The sequence below is a fragment of the Microchirus variegatus genome (genome assembly GCF_963457635.1).
Source record: "Microchirus variegatus genome assembly, chromosome: 12".
Classification (NCBI taxonomy): Eukaryota; Metazoa; Chordata; class Actinopteri; order Pleuronectiformes; family Soleidae; genus Microchirus; species Microchirus variegatus.
The window spans coordinates 13468244-13490758 of record NC_139813.1 but is presented as its reverse complement, the minus strand read 5'-3'; the positions used below and the strand labels follow the sequence as shown (position 1 = coordinate 13490758).

Below are 22515 nucleotides of genomic sequence, written 5' to 3'. Positions count from 1 at the left end.
CGTTGGGTTTTCTGCTGGAGGCGACCACTGAAGATAGCTATGGTCTGGATGACTGAGAATCTTCACAGACAAATAAAAACCACATTAGTCCCTTCCATAAAAATGGAAATGAACGACACTGAATTAAGTTCACCATTTTTATTTAGTTTACTTAAACCTCTTTACTCTTGTTTTGATTCAATCTGTGCCGTCTACGTTCTCTCCTCATATCGCACCATGTGAAGCTTCCTCCCCTCCTTGTTTTTCCCATCCCTCCTCAGCGTGTCTCACTCTGTTGTCCACACAAGAAACTGCTGCTTCTGTTTTACTCAAGATTTGCAGAGTACAACAGAATAGCAGGACTCTTCAGTGTGGACCTGAGCGTCTGTCTGTCACGCAAATACTTCTCACTATGAAAGTCATGAAATGTTTGGATTTGGGGAACAGGAATGGTAAAGTAAAGGAGAACAGAAGCACTGGGTTTGCGGCATATGTTATAGATCAGAGATGGGCAAAAACATTTTCTACAGGGCCACACTGACATAAAGGCAAGTGCAAGGGCCACAAATACTATTCTTTTTAAATAAATAATAATCATTAAATCCATATTTATATGCAACATGCGTAACATTTACATTCTTAAAGTAAAAATGCTGTCAAATATGCTGTGGATATTTAAAAAATAAAGGTCTGGTTGTGTGTGACTAGTTAAAGGACTCTTATTATACCCTATTTCTCCAAGTTAAACTGGTTCCCTGGTGTCCTAATGAACATGTCTTTGACATGCTTTGGGCAAAATACCATAAGGATGAAGCAACACAGCAGTTCACCTTAAAAAAAAAGAAACTTAAGGGACAGGAAATGACATCAGACACATAGGCTACTGGGAGCTAACAGCAGTTAGCATTTGGAAAAGTGATCATTTGCAGGCTCTAGCAGGCACATTGCCGTCATATATAACATGTATCCACTGGACAGATAAATCCTCTGAGGCTGGAAGTTTGTGTAGCACTCTGTGCTGCACTGTGGAGCCAAGAATAGAACTTTTCAAAGACTTCTGGTTTTTGGATACTTTTGCCCTCGCCAGCACTCTCGTGTTATTTACTGACAAAACGGAGCTCCGCGAGGCCAAAATTAGCACATTGTGACGTCCCAATGAGTGTGGAAGTCAACATAGCGTGTTTCATCTCCTGTACTTAGACTGAGGAGGACCACAAAAACATGAGTGAGTCATCTTTTTCACACTATGCCGAATGATAGTGCCTCCAGAGTCAAATATAACGATTTAAATGATTAAAAAGTTGATATTGCATAATATGTCCCCTTTAAATGCTATTGATGTGAATGAGTTAAGCTGATGTTTGGTTTGTATTTGCAGTAACTTTGTGTAGCGGACCACAGATCCCGATCATTGTCCCTTTATATGTCTCACGATATCACATTTTGAACCAATATCAAATCAGCACGAGTCAACTTGAGGAAACCTGTGAGGATTGGTTCACGGGCCACATGTGGCCCCAGAGCCTTATGTTGCCCTTGTGTGCTTTAGATTGTTTAAATTGACAAATGCTTGGTCAAAACGTGGCAGTATAAAAAGTAAACCTTCTGATTCTGTAATCATCCATATTCTAATATAAAACAAATATAACAAAATATAGTTTCTAATGCTTTGTATATAACCATTATGTGTTAGAATACTTCAAGTAAAATATGTGAGTCATGCCAATTAAACAAATAAAAGAGTCTTCTCATTCTTGCTTGATGAATTAAGTTCCTGCAAGACATATGAAGTTGCACAGTGTTGTCTCTCTGCCAAAAAAAAAAAAAAGAATCACTGCTTTAATGTTGGCCTGAATGGCAGCTCAGAGTATTAAAAAGTAAATGAGAAAGATGCCTCTGTAATGCGATGGGTTTTTAATAATACAAGTCCTCTGGGGATGATTGCATGCTGCCAGTCTGAGCTGATTTTCATGGACGGACATATTGTGTTTGTCCATCAGTTTTGTTGGGATTTAGATGGATTTTTGTTCATCAACAACAACAACAACGACGACGACGACAGCGGGAGGGGGAGAGTTTTTGGTATGTGTAATTGGTGCAGTACCTTGGGGATTTTCTGCCTCTCTATTTGCAGGCAGGTCCAGACACACACACACACACACACACACAGTCTCTCTGGCTGTGGCTTTGTATTTTAATTGTCTGTTCTGGTCACTGGTCATTTGCAGTGTTTGGGTCAAGTGGTCATAAGCACCTTGTTGTTGTTGTCTGCTCGTTTTTATTTGATTTGATTCTGTAGGTCATGGTTGACACCTTATACATTGTTATTATAATGACCTAGAATATGCTTTTTTTTTTTTTTTGGCTTCACAGGGGAACAATTTCGTATTTGTCAGATTCAGTCTTTGAACCTCAACACGTCAACCTGTTTACAGAGCACAATGTGAAAGCTCAGGGTGTTTTCTCTCTGTTGTGTGGCTTAAATCTTAAATTATACACCTGTCAACAAGAGGCCATCGGGCAAAGGTAGGAAAATAACAAATAATTGCGTTCATTAATTCACAGCAGGTGGTTCAGCCACCCCTAAAGATTGTGATGCATGTCTGAGAGGACTGAATCATGACAAGGCTTTTATCATTGTGATCACACGCTCTGTGGCTGAGTGTCCCTCTGAGCTTCCCGAGTGTGGTGGACCTTAGCGAGCCGCTAAGCCCAGACACTGTGTAAATCACAGGGTCGTATTATCGGCGCGGTAAAGTTTTTCCCCTTTTTTTCCGAGCCCTTTGGTAGCACTCTGTCACACCGCCTGATAAATTACAGACCCTTAAGATTACGCCATAGTTACATCTGGGGCCACAGATTCCTGCCCCGGCATAACTTAATATGACTAAGCGTGGATGCAGACCGAGTGTATGTTGCACTGATCCCACATTAGGATGCTGAGCATGTGACTCACGCTGTGTGACGGACCGATATGGAGACCAGACCAGACCCGCGGATGACTGTTAACAGACGACAAAGCGGATGTTCACTGCCTTTTGTGGCGAATGTAATTTAATGACAGGCGACCGTTTGAAGCGCACAGATTCTAATGACTCTCGCTTGCTCCCTTTCTTTTCTTGCCTCTTGGAAACAGGACACTGGTGCAGGCACATGAGATCATAAGATAATATCACGCACAGTTAAGTTTATGATAGAAAGCCTTTGACGTAGTACAAGACGGCGACAATAGGGGTGGACTCATCTAAAAGCTGGCGCAATAAGGAAGATTCCAACACAGGAAAACACTGCTCCTTTGTTCCATCATCATTATTTGAGTTGCAACAATAGAAATTTGTCCAGTTTCTCAATAAATTTCAAAAACTTGCATTCAGCCAAGCAGGTGCCAAATCGTGATTTTAAAGTGGGAAACAATTAGAGCTGCAACTAAACATCATTTGCATAATAGATTAATCTGTCGATTATTTTCTCGATTATTCAAGTAATCGTTTGGTGCATAAAATGTCACAAAACATTGATCAGTGTTAAACCTGGAAAATGTTCTCGGATGTCGTGTTTTGTCCACCAACCAAAATGATTCAGTTTTAATGATTTCTTTGCTATGTGGAGCAAAGAAACGAAGGAAATATACACATTTAAGAAGCTGAAACAATCAGAAATCTTGTTTTAATCATGAAAAAAGCTTCAAATCGATTATTAATTAATTGTTTCAGCTCTAGGAACAATTAGTAAGGGCTCTATTCTCTCAAAATCGTAACATGAGATAGAATAATCTGATTTCTTGCATCTAATTTCTTATCTGCAGAACTATTTCATTCAGTAAAACGCATGAAAAGTGCTAAAAAATTGATCCTTATGATGCATCGTAATTAGTAATTAGTCTTACCTACACTTCAAAGCTTCATAAATATCAAGGTGTACATTTCTTCCACAGGAAAGCAAGCAGTAAATTAAAAACGCTCACTGTTTCTCACTCCCTGCATAATCAGTGCTAGTAAATTGTCAATTAATACAGTATGTTAAATTAAGCGTTTAGTGGCGGACTCCATATGAAATTACTTCAAATACCTAAATCCAATAATGTCGTTTCCTGTGGCTAACAGTTGAGGGGAAGTTAGTGATGTTGCTGCAGCAAAGCAAAACTGAATTCCCTTTGGTTGTAAAGTACTTTGTTGGGGCTCTCAGACCTCTCGCTGAACCTTATAGCTGCAGAGCGAAGCAATTAACTTTTGTAACCTCGACCGCTTACTTTATAGAACTTCCAGAAAGGCAACATTAATTTCTCTCAGTGTGGTCCGTGTCTTATACTCTATGATGTGTTTGTGTAGTTTTCCACTTTTTTTATATTGGGTTACACTCAAAGCAGGATTCTGCATCTAAGAGCACCGTTTCCCCCAATTGATTCAAACTTTGTCTTCACTGTTGTTTAGAGACTGTGTTGGATGTATTTTATGAAAACAAAAGTAAACACATTCATTCATGGAGGCCGTCGAAAGTAGAAAATCATTTCTCAGTCTACGTTCAAATTTAGGAAACTAGTGCAGTGCCCGTAGGAAATATGTATTCCGATAGTGGGAGCTGAAGAAGATTTTTCAGTTATGGAAATTCATGATAAGGAACGTATCATAAAACACATAAAACAAACTGTGCGACCTCATGAGGCACAACGCAAATTTTTAAAATTATGATTAGCATTAGCGTAGCTAGCTGGCGTGGCTGACAGTCACAAAACATTTGCGTTGTGCCTAATGAGGTTGCACAATGTTTGTATTATATTAGCCCTACGCTAATGCTAGCCTCACTAGCTTACCTTTGGAAACAGGTTTGCCTACGCTAATACTAATCGTAGCTTTGCTAGCTTACCTTTGGAAACAGGTTTGCCTACACTAAGGCTAACCGTAGCCTCGCTAGCTTAACCATGGAAACAGGTTCGCCAAGTTAGCCGCAAAGTAGTAGCATGCTAATGCAAAATAAATATGTGTTCGCGTATTGGTGAATGGACACCTCGTCTTTCAGTATAACACCATGTTCTGCGGTGAACCATGTGAAAATGTCTCACCCACCGTGAGGACAGCCTCTTCACTCCCACCTCCCCGCTCCAGACAGCGCAGCTGCTGCTGATGAGACGTTGCCTGCCCGGTGTAGTGTGATAAACCAGCGACAATTAGAATTCCTCCAAAAAAGTCGAAAATCAAGGATGCATACCATCAGGTCATGCTCAACCCATATCCAAAGTCTTAGGGTGATCTGACTAACGGTCATCGAGATATGCCTGTCACAGACAGACAGACAGACAGACACACAGCTGAGACTTGCTTTATAGATAGATAATGTTAAAATTGCATGTTGTATTATTTATTTTATTTTTTTTTAAAGGAAAACAGTATGATAGTAGTCTAGATTGGTCTGTAAATTCAAATGCCTCGAGTATATAAAAACTCTGTGTCTGTCCTTATTTATTTCCTTGTCTTGTGCAAATCATGAACAGGGATCATTTCCCGACTATGTCTATAAATCTGAAGCACAATTCACGGGCATGCTTCGCATGGTCATGCAACGCACATAAAAAGAAAGTAAATTAACGTGGCGCAAATCTGCGAGACGATCCGTACGCGCCGGGGTAATTCAATTCAAACATACATTAAAATTCATGCTCAGCCGCATCTTTTATATGATTTTAAGTAGACACAGGAGTCACGGTACGAGACGTAGATTTGACACGGGAGTCGGCAAGAAAAGAACAAAGTTCAGAGATGAATGTCCGGGTGTTGGGAGAACAGGGGGACAGAGGGTAAAAAAAATGGATGGGGGCAATTTCCCCTGCATGCCGGGGTGGCATTTCAGCAGCTGATAAATTACACAAGCCCTCCTCTTGGTTATGCTGTCATGGCAGAGTGGTGAAACCATCCATTAGATCTTCGTTACCTGTCAGCCTGTTGCCTCTTGTTGACAGGATTTACGCCCCACAAGACATATCTGAGGCACAGCGAGCAGTGACAGCATGCATAGTCATTAGGGCTTTCTAGTACAGGAGGAATGGTGAAATGAATGATAATGCATGCGCGCACGCACACACACACACAAACAAACGCGCTGCTCATTAAATGTCAGATCGGAAAAATTGGTAAACAAAATTCTGTTTACTTTAAAATCAAATGCCGCCTCTCATTAAGTTCACGCGTCAGTCTGCCGCGTGGAGTAGTTCAGTGACCTAGAATTTCCATCAGGTACTTGCGAATTCGCCATGATTTGATGGATGACACGGAGGAAGAACTAGGCGATAACTCTACAGTGTGATCGCACTAAAAATGCACATGTGACGGCGGCCAGTTTTCATTCTCTCTCTCTCTCTAGATCAAGCATTGTAAAGGTTTATGATCGATGACCTCAACACTCGTGCCGAAGCGTGTTTCCTTTAAGCGCCGCCTCTCGCTGCAGGTCTGACTCCTCTGTCACGCCTGACTGACAGCCTCCCTTCAACCTCTCCAGCTTCTCTTTCCCCTCTACCCTGGTAACCTACGCCAAACCAAGCAGCCCGGATCCCTGGGTGATGTGTGTTTTCACTCTCCAAACAGCCAGAAGGCTGTGCAGATATTGTCAGTGAGGCACGGAGCAGAACAGGGGCTGCTTCTGCAGAGATTGCACTATAGTGCTTGCTTAAGGCCATGACGACAGAATGACATTATGCAGAAATGCTGGCTGCATTATGCTCATGTGTTAGGCCCTTTTTTTCACCCCGGTGCCGCATTATGAAGAGGGAAAAAAAAAAACATAATGATCATCCCGATGGGAGCTGGTGCGCGCAGCTTTTAACAGGTCCATAATAACAGAGAACGGGCTCAAATTATCACGTCTTACTTGCTCTTCACTTAAATAAAGTTGTTTCGTCTTCTGCTTTTGGGGAGGAAGTAAATCCCCCTTCCATTAGTGAGCGGGGGACCCCACACATCTCAACCCCCCACAAGCTAATCCCCCTCATCCGTCAATATTGCTGTCAAAGGTGTGTGTTATTAAAATTAATTGAAAACTCTTTCACTCCCACAAGCAAATGCACTCCCAACGCTCTTACAGAGCTATTTCAATACAAACCTTTAACACAAATGAGGTGCTGTCTCTTTATTTAAAATAAGACACAAACAACAACATTGCTGATTTTTTTTGCTCATAAAATGTAAATAAGCTACTTAGAGTGTTATATAAAAATCACGTCGTCAGGATAGGATTCAATAAAATGTATGGTTACAAGACGATACGCACAATTGCAGGCATTATAATCCCAAAAATGAAGGATTACGTGGTTGAAAAAAAAAATAGGACATTACTGTGAGAGCAGGATATAAATAAAGGTGGCAGACTGTCATCTGTAAAGGCGATGACGTGTGGGCTGATTCAAATACTGTACGTTTCACTTCGGTTCGTTGTGCTCGTCGCAGATTAAAAACATTCAATTTCAAAATTGCATTCATTTTTCTTTGACACAGAATACTCTTAGCCTTGAATTTTTTTATATTTTTGTTGTTCTGTCTTCCACCCTCACACTGGATCATCCCTCAAACAGGATGATGTGTGAAGGATGCAGCTTAATTGCTCATGTAGAAACTGTGACCTCAATCTGTGACTTTTTATTACTGTGGAAAATAAATCTTTATCTTTGCTGCTGCTGCTGCCGATATTGTCTGAAAGGATCAGCTGTAGATAAATGTGTGTACGTACTGTATGTGTGGTTGAGGTTGAGGCGTGGACCAGGCTTGAGAATAGGAGAATGGTTCCATTTGAACTGTATGCAGATGCATGAGCATATTTTTCTCCGTTGCTGAAGGCGTCGCTGCTCCGTGTGAGGAATGTTGTGTGGAGCGTGAAATAGTTTCATAAAGCTTTAGGGCGTAGGTGTGTTTGATTTATAACTATTTCATGCCGGAAATGAAATGCACTTTCAACCGTAGCTCTTTTTTTTAATGTCTTTTGTTGTTTACATGGCAAAGTGTAGGAATCTGCATATTTCTAAGCTAATTAGAAACAAATGGTGCACGACAAAAAGTCCATGAATATGAGCTGTGACATTACACGGAACCAAAATGATTCCGCATGTGCCGACTCCTCTGTGTTTTGTTTCCCATTATGCAAATGCCGTTTTTATTACTATACGAATACACTCTGTTCCCACCCAACAGAATTAAAAATCACGCCTAACTGCAGGACAGAGGAACTCTTTTGCTTTCACTTTTCACAATAAAATCAGCTTCAATCCAATTGTCTGTCGAGAAATCTACTTCATTCTCCGTGATAAAGTGTGACTCCTGAGGACAAATCACTGGTCCAAACAGTTTAAAAAGCAGGGATCAATGGTGATTGAAAATTATTGATCATAATAATAAAGTCATAGGGCCTATACAGACATAAATAAATGATATTTTACTAATGGAAAAGTGTTCACAATGATAAATCCTGAGTTTATTCCAAAGTGAGATCAGTGAGAAACCGCATCATAAACTTCGATGCCAATCCAGATGTAAACTGGTGATACTTTCCAGCCGAGTTAATACATTTTTGTTGTTGTTGTTTTTATGTGCAAGTACACCGGGAAATAGAAGCAGATGGGATAGCTCAGTGGTATAGTCCGCAGACCTTGGTGTGGATCAAATCCTGGTCAGGGCAAGGTCAGCTAATACCCAGTGTGGGCCCCTAGGCAAGGCCCTTGATGCTACTTGACTCTCCGTGCCAAGATATATGGGCTGGTTGCGTCAGGAAGGGCGTCTGGTGTAAAAATCTCTGTGCAGACACACACCAAGAAATAGAAAAAGTCAAATTCATTGTATGTGCAAACGCACCTGACCAATATAGCAATATCTTGTAGCAGACTGCTTTCATTGTCTCTACCCTTTCAACTGTCATGTTTGTATTTAACGGTCCAGTGTGTAATATTTAGGGGGTGTTGTCAGCAGAAATAAGAATCAGTGTATAATCAATAAATAAATTCAGATTTCAGGTGCCTTGCTTACTGAAGGCAGCCATCTTGCACTGATCCGTCTCTACAGCGGCCTGAATGGGCGTGGATAGAGTTGTGTTTAAATCCTTTCTGCAATGAGGAGGAGGCGATGTGATATGTTTGGGAAAAGGGAGGAGTGAACGGAGGAGTCTCACCATTAGATGTCACCAATTATTACTAGGAGTGTCACAATCTCGACTGTAAATTGAATATTGATCGAAACGACGTCTAAAATCTTGACCTTCGGAAGCAAAGGTGGAATGGAGGATTTGACCACGCCTCCAGTGTGACGTGCCGGAGGGGGAACGGACACAGTGTTGTGGTTGTAGCCAATTGTAGCACGACTACACGTTACCTCCTCCCGCTAAACTGAAGCTGCTGTCAACTGACAGTGACCACGGCAACTGCTGATTTGGGCGACAAAACAACCGAACCTGCTTCTCTGAAATATTTTGCGTTCCCTGCGAGTTTTGTCAACAAAGTTTGCGGTTTTGACAAGAAAACCACGCTGCGTAAGCACGTTATGCACTAAACCGTTTGTAGCATCACACGTGACCTTATTCACCCGTGGAAAAGCATTTACTGTTTATTGTCACATTCATATTGTTAATAAATGATTTAAATTTGACAATAAGGCATTATAGGGTGGTACGTTGCAAACAAATAATGGACATTATATCAGTCATGATACCATGTCGACAATCAAGTTATCATGACATAAAACCAATGATCCTAGACTAAACTAGACAAATCTAAAAATGGCAGACTCATTTATGTTAAAAGAGAGCGAAAAAAGATCAAGAGTCGAATCGAATCATTATATTAGAATCAAAAATCTAATTGAATAAGGATTTGGGAATCATTCCTAATTATTACACATTGGACATTTAATTTGTGAATGATGCAGATGCCGGGATTGGTTGATTTGACTAAATCAGCTTAACAGCTGATGGCTGTAACCTTGAATTCACTCGACAGAGCAGAATCAATATTACATATAAATCTATCCAACCATTTCATATGTATTTATCATATGTAAATGATGTCTTTGTCGACCACTTGTTGTTGACTCCCGCGTAAAGACAGTACATAAACTGGGTGTGACCTGGATGTTGTGTTCCCTGTGCAGACAGACTGCTCCAGTGACAGCGAGAGCGAGGACAACTTCATCGTCGTGCCTCCGCGAGATCACCTCGGCCTGGCCATCTTCTCCATGCTCTGCTGCTTCTGGCCTCTGGGGATCGCAGCCTTCTACTTCTCGCAGGGGGTAAGGAAGGACACGCATGCATGCACGTCTTGAAAACATCTCCAAAGTTGTTGGTCTGTCACATTATGAGCGATGCAACATCCTGTTTTTATGGAGCGCGAACATAAAACGGGTGCATCCGTACGTACACACACACACTCACACACAGACACACTTTTCCATGAATTCGGAGACACACGAGGACACAGGGACACATGCACATACCCGGCTTTGTGAATGACTCATCACACACAGATTAAGGGCTCTCACACATAAAAAGGACTGACAGCTGACTTGCTCACCACCGACGCAAGGACACTTTTAACCGAGGTTCCCATCAATAACTCAAGGCCAGTCCGTAATAGCAGCTTGATGCGCATTAAACAAGCTGAAAAGCAGCTTTAGGGAGTGTATAAATCACTTTCAAGGCTTGTTCTGTAAACGCAAACAAAGAAGATGTCGATTATATGAGAGAAGGCCTTTGAACTGCTGGGGGAATTCAAGGGGATTGAAGATGAACCCAATGACAGGTGTGGTAGTGTATTAAAGGCATTGAACTCTCAGAAATAACGAAGAGTTCTGTTTGGGAAGTAGATTGTAATGTGAGATGTGGGAACAACACAACAACTGCAGTTTTTTTTTTTTATTATTGTATTTCTAAAAAGGAGCTGGATCATTTCATTTTTGCTTCCGTGGATGAATTAAATTATACTGTCAAAGCATTAAACTGAAGGACTCTCTGCATGTTTAATTATTAATATAAGCACTTATATGCAGAGCTTAGAGTCCCTTGATAGCAGCTTGGCATTTGACAATGTACATGTAAGAAAAAATTGAAGGCACATTATGTGTTTCAGGTGATCTGAAAGGTTACACTAAACGCTGGCACATCCTCGAGGGTGGATACCCAGCCCCGACCTGTCAGCCTGTAATTATATTCACATGGATTAACTGTCTTTGTTTATATTTACACGACGATAACTAAGCACAAGACTTGAGCGTTTCTTACATTTCAGGCTGCACAAACTCAGGGAAACTAAGGAGGTAGAGGATGTGACTGTGGGTTTGTTTGGATTTGAACACAAAAAACAGACTGTCGAGTTCAGTGTTTGGTTTGTTGTCTCTCGAGCTCTGGTTTCACTCACTTTCAATATTCATCGTAAAAAAAAAAAAAACTCAACTTAAACCACAAGCAATGTCTTATGTGTGGAGCGTCGGAATTATTTACACTTATAACGGCTCCATATGATCTTACGAATGCGATCTGTCAAGCTGACAAGGGAACAATGTTCGTTTTTCGACGCGTTTGGTGAAAATGTTCTTTGCCAGTTTCCTTGGCAATCACAACATAATGATCGTCCAATAGATTCCAGGTGGACTGTGCTTCTCTTTTCACTTCAACTCGGCTGATCGCCTGTCAGTCCAACAAAGAACACTGTGATCACCACTTTTCCTGCCCGCTAATCAATTCTGACCCTCATCAATATTGAAAGGCAAAAAGGGATAAAAGGCCAACAACCGTGCACGCACATCCACACCACACAACACAACACACACACATACAGGTTTGTGCAGCTATTCTTCTTAGGACACTGCATTGATGTCCGATCATTTGGACAGCTTAAAGGACTCATATTATTCCCTATTTCTACAAGTTAAACTAGTTCCCTGGTGTCCTAATGAACATATCTGTGACATACTTTGGTCAAAACACCATAAGGATGAAGCACCAAAGCAGTTCAATCACCCTGCCAAAACAGCCCTGTTCAGAACCCTCAGTTTAGAGTGCCTTTCTCTTTAAATGCAAATGAGACACAGGAACCTATGTCAGCGTCACTGAGGCTCCGGCAGCTAACAGCAGTTAGCGTTTGGAAAAGTGATAATTTACTGACTCTAGCCGGCACATTGCCGTCATATATAACATGTATCCACTGGACACGTAAATCCTCTGAGGCTGGAAGTTTGTGTAGAACTCTGTGCTGCACTGTGGAGCCAAGAATAGAACACTTCGTACTTCCGCTCTTCTGGATACTATTGCAGGCGAGGGCAAGAGTAACGTAACAATGAGACAGAAGTCAACATTGCATGTTTTATCTCCTGTACTTAGACTGGCGGACCACAAAAACATGAGTGAGTCATCTTTTTTCACACTTTGCCGACTCATAGGGCCTCCAGAGTCCCAAATATAAATATTAAAATGATTAAAAAGTTGATTTTCGCATAATGTGTCTCCTTTATACAAAGCCTTATCCATAACTTAACCGGTCAATGCCTAACCCTAACCTTAACCTAACCACAATTCAAACCTCAGCCCTAAACTTACTCAGTTCCTCAGAAATGAGGTTCTCTCTCATTAGGACCAGGTTTTGTTCTCCCTGAGGGCTACTGGTCCTGACAAGACCAGTGGTTATGTCAGAAAATGTCCTAAAGACAGTGAACACACACACACAAAGGTGCACACACATACTCAGACACACACGTAGGCTTGAGACAGGCTTTTTAGTAAATTGCCTTGACTTTGACGGTCTTATCAAAAGCTTGTGCATTTACCTGTCTTATCTGTGGGCACGAGCAGTCCACGGCGCACGGAGGCAGTCAGTGAATTATCTTGTCAGGAGCTAATTTGATTCTTCTTGAGTAATTATGGGCAAGTGATGGTTGTGTTTAGTAAAGGGTTCCATTGGATGATGCCGTTTCACAAGAGCTGTCAGTAGAAAATATGGTGGGAGTCTGGGATCGCCTCGCTTTATAGCGCAATAAACCACTTCAGTGGTCTTCATTTCATTCAACTGTAGAGGAAGCTCCCACCGACTAAATGATTTAGTTCTGCAGGAGTTAACAGGTATTGTACGTTTTCCGCAGACCAAAGGCTGGGATTTGATTATATGTGAACTTCTATGCCTCTGCACTGCTTGTCCCGAGAGAAGTATAAACTACAGATGGACAAAAACATTGCTCGGTTACCTTATTAAATATGCCCACAGCAGAACCTACAGCGACAAAGTAAAGCAACAGATGCATTTACCACATCATCCTGCCTGTGTCCCTTTAGGTGAGCAATACACTTATCCATAACATTATCCTACAACTCTACAGTGGATAAAAAGGCATAATACCAGTTTAACAAGGTTTGCTGAAAAGTCATTTGTGAACTCCGTAATTAGTCATAAACGTACACTTCAGAAAATCCACACACAAACATCATTTTGGCTGCACCCACAAAGGTCAGGCCGCTTAGAGTTTTTAGTGCTTTGAATTTTATTGTTCAGACATATTTAATTAACTGCCAACAATGATAGACTCAATGAATGACGATTTACAACTGGAAGCCTTCATGCAATCTTTTTGTAATCATGTTAGAAATGTATAACCTTCCATTTGAAAATAATTTGTTCTTTCTTTCATCCGAGACCATTCCACAACCTTCATATTGTATATGGTAACACAGCATGGAAGAAAAACACAACAACGTTATGGTTGTTTAGGTCGTAGGATGTGGTATTTTCTTCTTAAAGGGGACATATGCAAAATCAACTTTTTAATCATTTAAATCCTTATATTTGGGACTCTGGAGGCCCTATCAGTTGGCAAAGTGTGAAAAAAGATGACTCACTCATGTTTTTGTGGTCCTCCTCAGTCTTAGTACAGGAGATAAAGCACGCAATGTTGACTTCCGCACTCATTGGGACGTCACAATGCGCTAAATTCCTGGAATTGTTGTCTCGCGGAGCTCTGCTTTGTCCGTTAGACACACGAGAGTGCTGACAAGGGCAGCAGTATCAGAAAACTCTATTATATAAGTTCTATTCTTGGCTCCACAGTGCAGCACAGAGTTCTACACAAACTTCCAGCCTCAGAGGATTTATCTGTCCAGTGGATACATGTTATATATGACGGCAAAGTGCCTGCTAGAGCCTACAAATGATCACTTTTCCGAATGCTAACTGCTGTTAGCTCCCAACAGCCTCTGTGGCTGATGTCATTGCCTGTCCCTTAAGTTTCGTTTTTTTTTTTTTTTTTTTACTACTAAACAAAGCGTTCTGAACAGGGCTGTTTTGGCAGGGTGATTGAACTGCTGTGGTGCTTCATCCTTATGGTATTTTGACCAAAGCATATCACAGACATGTTCATTAGGACACCAGGGGACGAGTTTAACTTGGAGAAATAGGGTATAATATGAGACCTTTAAGCAAATTATTTCTGAAGTTACTGCTCTCTGCCTTTGTGGGGAAGCGTAAGCAGATGCATCACGGACTTTGACAAGCAAAGCAGGACGAGCCAAGAAGCAGTGTTTGGAAATGATAGCACATCAGCTTCACAACTTCACTGTGAGGGCATTTATGAACAAACAGGTTAGCAAGTGTAATAGAGTCTGTAGACAGCCGATCAATAGTCTTTTTGTCCCGCTGAAAGGGCAGACCTATTCAAACAGAGAGAGCTGTTGAATGGCTTTCTGATAGAGGAGCTCAGCGAGGGCGTCACATCTAACACAAACACACACACACACACACATTCATGTGCTGTTGTAGATGGCTCGTGTCCTATTTGCCAAATACTACAACTTCAATACTGCGTAACGTCTTTATGGTAAATAGTGTCGCACTCTTTAGCATTCAACACTAACCGCCGCCCCCCACACATACACACACACGCACGACCGATAATGACTACAATACCATGAATAAGCGGGGAAAATTAGCTTTGAGCATTTGATTGGAAAGTGGAATTGAGTTTCAATTACTGCCACTAATAGGGTGAGTGTTTTGTTTGGAGATTCAGATAAATGTTTCTCTCGGCTCCGAGACGTCGGCGCTGGAAAGTGCAGAGATTCCTGTCACGATTATGCAAATAAGTTTCATCCAAAGTTGCGTTATGGCACACAAGTCATCATAATGGATGAAAAACGAACGAGCAGCTGTGAAGCCGTCGACGCGTTTGCATCCGTGCGTCTCTGCACAGAGGAAGTGGAGAAACAGACACAGAGAGGAGAGAGATGTGCGTTTTCATGGAAAGAAGAAAACGATTAAAGCTGCTGAAATTACTTCTCATAGTAAACTGCATTATGTGTCTCCACGCAGTTAACTCTAAGATGTTATCTGTATAATATTTTTTTTTTCTTTTCAAGATTGTGGAGATGTGATTAATCTTCTTTTTTTTTTGACAATTTCTCTCTCTCAAGGGGATTCAAGGGAAAATCCTCACATTGACATGTACAGCACATTATACCAAGCTAAAGTACACACTTCCAATCAAATAGAATTTACATTTACAAGCAAATGTATAGCTAAACCTTACAATAAAGCCATCTCCAAGGATACACCAGGAAGATCAACCCCAGTGATGACCAGCAGAGCCAGGAGGTTAAACAAGACCATAAACATTAGCCCCTAAATGGCATGTTCCACCATCCATCAAGAGAGTTCTGCACATCCCAGCAGGGTGTAAGCTGCTGGCTGAGAAGGGCGTACATAGGAAACGACAACCAAGAGGCTTGAATAGTGTACAGAAACATCTGGGCTGAGTATGGACATCTACCAAAGGTTGTTGAGAACGACAACGCTAAGGATCCTGTGGAACTCAAAGATCCGGACGGATAAAATGGCCGCTAATCAACCGGGCAAAGTAATCGTTATAATAAACAGCAGAAGAGGGAAGTGCTTCCAATTCAAACCTGGTTATTAACCCTGTAAAGCCCAAACCATTAAATAATTGACAGAAAATTCTAATTATTTGAAACTGGAGCTTTTATTGGTCCTTGGGTTTTTCAAGGAAATAATTGTAACATTGCTCATGTGGAGGGCTCAAAAACTCATGTATCACATACAATACGTTTGGCGTTATAGGCTTAATGCGAGTGAGCCGATCACAGGTGGAAAACTTCAACTAATACTGTTCACACCTGGCATTAAAATTCATCCGGCATGCGTCTCCTGAGACCACTTGTGATTAGATTTGCACTCACCCATGCTGTATTCAAGTACACACTGATATCATGGTGTTAATGAGTCTGACTGCACAGATGTGTCCACTGTCAATATGTGTGTACCTGGTATTCCTTATGTTGTGAGGACCTAAATCTGTTTACACAGTCACAATATGGGGACTTGTCTTCCTTATAGGGACAAAAATCCAAGTCCCCATAACGTTAATAACAACATAGGTGAGGACATTAGGCTGAGGTCAGGTTAGGTTAGGGTTAGGGTTAGGGTTAGGGTTAGGGTTAAGATGAGACCAGTAGCAGTTAAGGTTAGAGTAAGTCTCCCAGGAAATGTCAACACAATGTCCTCTGAAGTCATGGAAATCAGTGTGTGTGATTTGTAAAAAAAGTGAATGAAAGCCCTACTCATGCTACTTTTCCATGAAATAAGATGTTTAACTTTCAATTCACTGCTGTGGGTCAGAGCACGTCAGATGAGGAGTTGGTGTCTAATCTGTTCTGAGGACGGGCTGCGTTCATGCATGCTCAAGAATAATGGCCACATGCACAAACCACCTCTAAATGTCTTTTTTGTGATTGGCTCCCAAGGACGTATTCATAACACACTGGGTGCCTTCACATTCACACCTGTACTTAGCGCTGTCTGCGTGTGATTAAATCACCCCGGATGGTGTTAATATCAAGTCAAATCAAAGTCAACAGGATAACCTCCTCAGTTTCCTCTCAGGAAATGTCTGTTCGCTTTAGCACGGTGTTTTTGTTGTTTATTATACCTCAAGCTCTCGCTTCAGCTCACCATGCAAAGCTCTCATGAACCAGCCATTTCCTCTTAAAAAGCAAATACCTTTTTTTTTTCCAAGCTTGCCACTCGGCTCTGAGGACTGGGGTTGGACATCCTTCCAAAAAAAAAGGCTAATTTGTGCCACTTTTATTAACAATCTGAGAGCTTACAGAGTTGAAGGTCAAAACAAGGATTTTTTTTTTAGAAGAGTCTAGTGGTTTCATTCACCACCACTGACAGATACAAACTCCACAACGCCTCAGACGCCGCATCTAAATTCACGGGCACGTTCGCTCTCAATCTCAGCGGTGAATGCGAACCATAACCTTGTTTATTTGCAGCTGCCCGGTGCCAGCTTTATCTCACTCACGCTCATCACATGTCAGCTCCGTCGTATGAGAATGGATTCAACAGAATAATGAATGTCATTTCACACCCTCAGCCGCTGCTTTTAAAACAGCGACAGTGTGCATCCCTGCACAATAGTCTGAGGGGGTCTATTGTGTTCTATGCAACGACTAATTATGCGTGGAATTGAGCAACGTGATGAACTGCTGACCACAGTATTTCATCAAGTAGACAAAGTACATCATTAGATTAAAATGTGAACATATTTGGAAATATCAGAGTATAAATTAGTTTAGGGAAAGACAATAGGTGGAAAATAGGGGGGGGAGAAAAATACAGAGTCCAAACAATGCTACTGTTCTATTCTCGGCTGACCTCTATTCACTGATGTGAATGAAAGCAACAAATCAAAGATGGCATCTCTTTTTCCTCCATTTCTCTCCTGGCAAGCAATTTAATTTCAACAGTGAGATAGTTAAATGAAAGCAACAACAGCACAACAATAGCGTAAACACATCGTTGTGGGCACGATGGACAAAACAAACAACTATCCGTCCACTATCTGTTCAGCATAACCTTTGAGGGTCACGTGTGAATCAGGAGCCAATCCCAGGCTATTTTATTCTTCTTTTGTACGTTACTTTTAAAAGAATATTTAATCCTGCTTTACTAAATGATATCATCACATCCAGCTGTTTTAGGGAACACATCTATGACTCAGCTGTGTGAGACTGAAGCAGTGTGAAGAGCCCACACAGTGATGAGGGGGGAATTGGTACAAGGAGAGACCGCACGACATCCGCTATTTGAAAAAGGTTGGACTTTGTAAATGAATAGCATAGCGATACAAAAGAATACGCAAGGAAGTGCCAACATGCACGGGAAACACAAATAACCTTCTCTAATGTTGGAAAACAAAACATGAGGTAATATTAGTTCAAACCCGGCAGCAGCAGTAACACCTGTCTGCCTTTTTTTTGTTAATGGGAACTAGACATTTGTCTCATTTTCCTAATTTATTTTGTGCTTCATTGATCTTTTGAGATGATTATTTGAAAAAATTGTTGTTGCAGTTGCCTTGTTGAGGTGCAAACATTAGGATAGAAAGCTACAAGTCTAAGGGTGCTTTCACACCTAGAGCATTTGGTCCCTTGGTTCGGCTCGTTTGCGTTGGTGTTAATGTAATCTCGGTACTTTGGTGCGCACCAAATCAACTGATCCGAGACCTGCCTGAAGTGGTGGTCTTGGACCGCTTTATCTGCCCTACTTTGATACTGATCCTATGGTGTGAAAGCAACCAAGCCAAATGGACAAAACAGTATAGTTTAATGCATGAAAGTGGCGTGTTTTTTCTGAAAATTAGTCTGGTTCCAGTGCCGATAGTCTTTGTGGTCTATTTTGGTTTGTTTAGAACTCTGCATATGTGAAAGTGAACCGTACCCACGTCCGTTTGCTACATTGTAACATTTTTCTGACTGTTGCAGACCAAAGCAATCGAACTATATGTCTGAAAGCGCCCTTAGGTTGTTTTCACACCTAATAGTCTGCTAGACGCGGTACGATTGTTTGCGTTTCCCGCTGCACTTTAGTGAAACGAACCAAACCTTTTGAATAACTTATTTCCCTCTTCGCCTGAGGCGGCGCTGTACTTAGGAGAAGACAATACAATAATGAACGAGAAAATTTGCTCATCTGTTGGTTAATGCAAGACAACTTCGGTTTCCTCCACATCAGAGCAAAACCTGGAGCTGCATCAAATCCTTTTATCGTTTCATGTGAGCATACACACATAATACGCTGCAACAATGGACTCGAACCGGACTTTTCGTGCAAATGAACCAGGATTCGAATTAGAAGGGCTGGTGTGAATATGACATTAGATTAATTAAGAAGAGAATCCCAGTCTTAAATTTACTTTCACTTCAAGACAAACCACCAACAGGACCGTGAGTCCTCTTTGGATAATTGAGTTCCCAGTAAAAAAAAAAAAAAAACTCTGGAATGAGCAACACTATAAGAATCTGTGTGAAATCGCAGAGAAGACAACTGCCATGATCTAATGCTACGTCACAATGTATTTTCCTTTTTTTTTTAGCTGACTAACGTCTAGCACCAAGGTATATTTCATACACAAACTAGAAAAGCACTCAGAGAGCGCAGACCTCTGCCAAGGAAGCTCATTGCCTACAAAGTACACCCTGTCGTCGCGCAGCGTGTACGGATCATGCCTGGATCAAAATGTAATCACTTGTTCCTGGTCTCATTGCGGACATTTCCTGAAAATTTCATCGACATCCGTCTGCGACTTTCCGAGTTATGTTGCTAACAGACAGACAGACAAACGAACTCGACATATTCCTCCTGGTGGAGGTCAATTAAAGTTCAATCAATCATTGTGAACAGAAATGATGTAATGTTATTAGTTTGCCATGTCCTTCATCTGAAAAAGGGCTCTGACATGCGATACAATCCCCAGCAGGGGCACTACTGAACAGGGGCACTTTGTTTTAGAGCAGTAGAATTCACTGTTGAAACTTGAAACTCTTGTGTTCTCAGTCAAACTCTAACCTGCTTGCAGTTGCCGAGCCTTCCTCGCACCACGTTGCTGTTGCCATCTGCCTTGATATAGAACAAATCACTTCCTGTGTGAGCGGCGTGGGAATAAACACTGCTATACTGGGAAACACAGCGAGAGCTGTGCAGAGCTGATAGAGTTATTCAGCATTGTGTGAACAAAATGCTTGAATCTAACAGACATTTGTACATATTTAAATGTGATTCCACATGATTAAAATTAATTTTTAGTATTAGCATAAAAGAGGCCTGGGGTATTTTCAATTCTTTTGATTTTGCCTTAATTTACTTAATTAAAAATGTTTAGGGTTTTTTTTTTTTTTCAGCAGCTCATTTTCACTTTGAAACAGCAAGTAAACATGCTGGACCCAAAATCTCACAAGATGCACGGCACAGACATGGACATCTGAGATGTCAAACACTTCATACACATTTTATACACAGATTATTATTTTATTAAAATAACTAAACATATTGCAGTCGCTGTAGTCTAACCAGGCTTTTAAGAGGAACAGTTAACACAACACCTCAGAGGATCTATACAGTGTGAGCCCAGTGGGCTGTAAAAATGCACTCTAACTTAAATACATGGAAACTGGGTCATGTTGGTGCCGGAGAAATTCCGCATATAATAGGACAATGCAGGTGCATTCAACCATTTTATCTAAAAGGAGACAATAGATCAGCTGTCAAAATAGATTTCAGTTTGTTTTCCTATCTTTTCAAAATCCTCTTTGAGGAGTGTTTTGTTTTTTTTAATTTGATGACAAATTGTGATGAATGTGCTTTTCTCCTGCGTCGTTCATCATTGACTGCTCGCGGGCTGAGATGATCACAACATCCAGCCCTTGACATTTTCACACTAATTGCCATTTTTCAGCCTCTGTCATGCATGATGAGCTTTCCTGGGTTATGCCGAAACACTCGGTCAACGGGGCCTGTCGTACAGTTCCATTTCATTTTCTTTCCTGCCCACTGCCACAGAAATAATAAGCAGCCTTTGTAATTACGGTTCTTTTCAAAAATGGTTTGTTGTTTCTCTTGCAGTCCCCTCCAAACTGTATCTGACCGTGTTGTTTTTCTTACAATTTCTTTCCTTCAGACCACCAAGGCGGTGAACAAAGGTGACTTCCCCCTGGCCAACATCGCCTCCCGACGGGCTTTGTTCCTGGCTGCCCTCTCCATCACTATAGGCACTGGTGTGTACGTGGGTGTGGTGGTAGCTCTCATCGCCTACCTTTCTAAACCAGGACACATATAGCAACCACAGCTTCCCTTCACACACCTCCAGGGAGCCCAGGAGAAGCGGACCTCTGGGGAACGGCATTACCCCTGCAGACTTCAAGGGAAGTTTTTCGGGGGATGTACAGTTTTTCCCGTCCTCCTCCTCCTCCACCTCCTCCTCCACCTTCCTCTCTTAGCTGCCCTTTTTCCCCACAGGCCCTCCATCAACCAAGATAAGCCACAATGTCTGGATAGAGGTCAAGATGGAGGGTGAGAAGAGGAGGACTGGGCATAATCTTAAGTTTTCTAGGGAGAGGGTTTAAGTGTCAGAAGTATGTTGGAGCCCAGTTTGCATCCCACTTACTTAAACCTCTGTTGGCTTCATCCATTTTTGGCTGATTTTTAACATTTAAGACCTCACAGAAACACTGAAGTGAAATGACTATACAATAGCTCCTTGGACTTAAGTAACTATTAAAAAAAAATGGAGCTTGGGGACATTTGAAACACAAAAATCATAAATCTTACAAGTTATTGTTATTGGAGCTGCTGAAATGATCAGCGCTCTTCTGTGGAGTACTGTCATGTGCCAACTCATCAATTCCAAATGCTAGGACTCTGACAAACTGAAAAACTTTTGTTCAGTTTCGAAACTCAAGACTAAGGAGCGTTCTTCTCAGTTCTTGAGAAAAAACCTAAGGAGAAAAACAGGACCACTGATAGTAGTTTTCATCATTTAAGAACAAAACTCTGAGAGGATGGGAAAAAAAATGACCACAAACCATGTTGGGAACAGAAGCGAGAAGAAGATGGCATGAATTACAAGAATCTTAATGGAGCCTGAGACCTGTATTTTACCCCAAAGACAATGCTCATCCATTAAATATGTGCCATGACATCAAACAAAAAAAGTTTGTGCCAGATATAGTTTGCCAACACACATGCAAATGTGCTCTGCTTTTTCTCTGTTTGTCCTTTTACGTTAACTGCTGTATTTAAGTCACCTCGATCACTCTAAGAAAGTAAGGCACTGATGGTGCGGTGGCTGAAATAGTGTCCAATACCGTGCGTGCCCCCCCAAAAAAAAAACATGAGATGAAATCAAGCATCAGCCATTCACAGTAAACAGAGAAATCATGCCATAAATCAGGTGGATGGTGTCACCACTAAAAGCTGGGCCTTACATACAGTATCCTGCAGGGCTGCACATATAAACAGAGTGTTGCACTTCCGAATGTAGCTGTAAACACTTACTTTTTGCATGTCTCTACCTATGCCAGCACAAGACTGCTCCACATGACATGAGTAGATTTAGAGCCTTTTTGTCAGATCATTACAAAAAAAAAGAAGACGCTTAAAATGAAAACTGCTCTATGAAGAGGCTCGTTCTTTGTGCAATACTTAAACCAACAGTTCTCCATTTAGCTGTTTAAACAAAG

General features: G+C 41.4%; 1 protein-coding gene across 1 annotated transcript in view; it reads left to right on the top strand.

Annotated features, from left to right (window-relative positions):
• The window catches only part of syndig1l (synapse differentiation inducing 1-like), a gene marked incomplete at both ends in the record, with an annotated part of 32505 nt that extends 11392 nt beyond the window's left edge, over window positions 1–21113 (top strand). The window contains 2 exons of the mRNA XM_083898278.1: window positions 10095–10232; window positions 20955–21113. Coding sequence (XP_083754404.1) covers window positions 10095–10232; window positions 20955–21113 — 297 coding nt within the window. The remainder of the gene's footprint in view (window positions 1–10094; window positions 10233–20954) is intronic.
• Between the last annotated feature and the right edge of the window lie 1402 nt (window positions 21114–22515).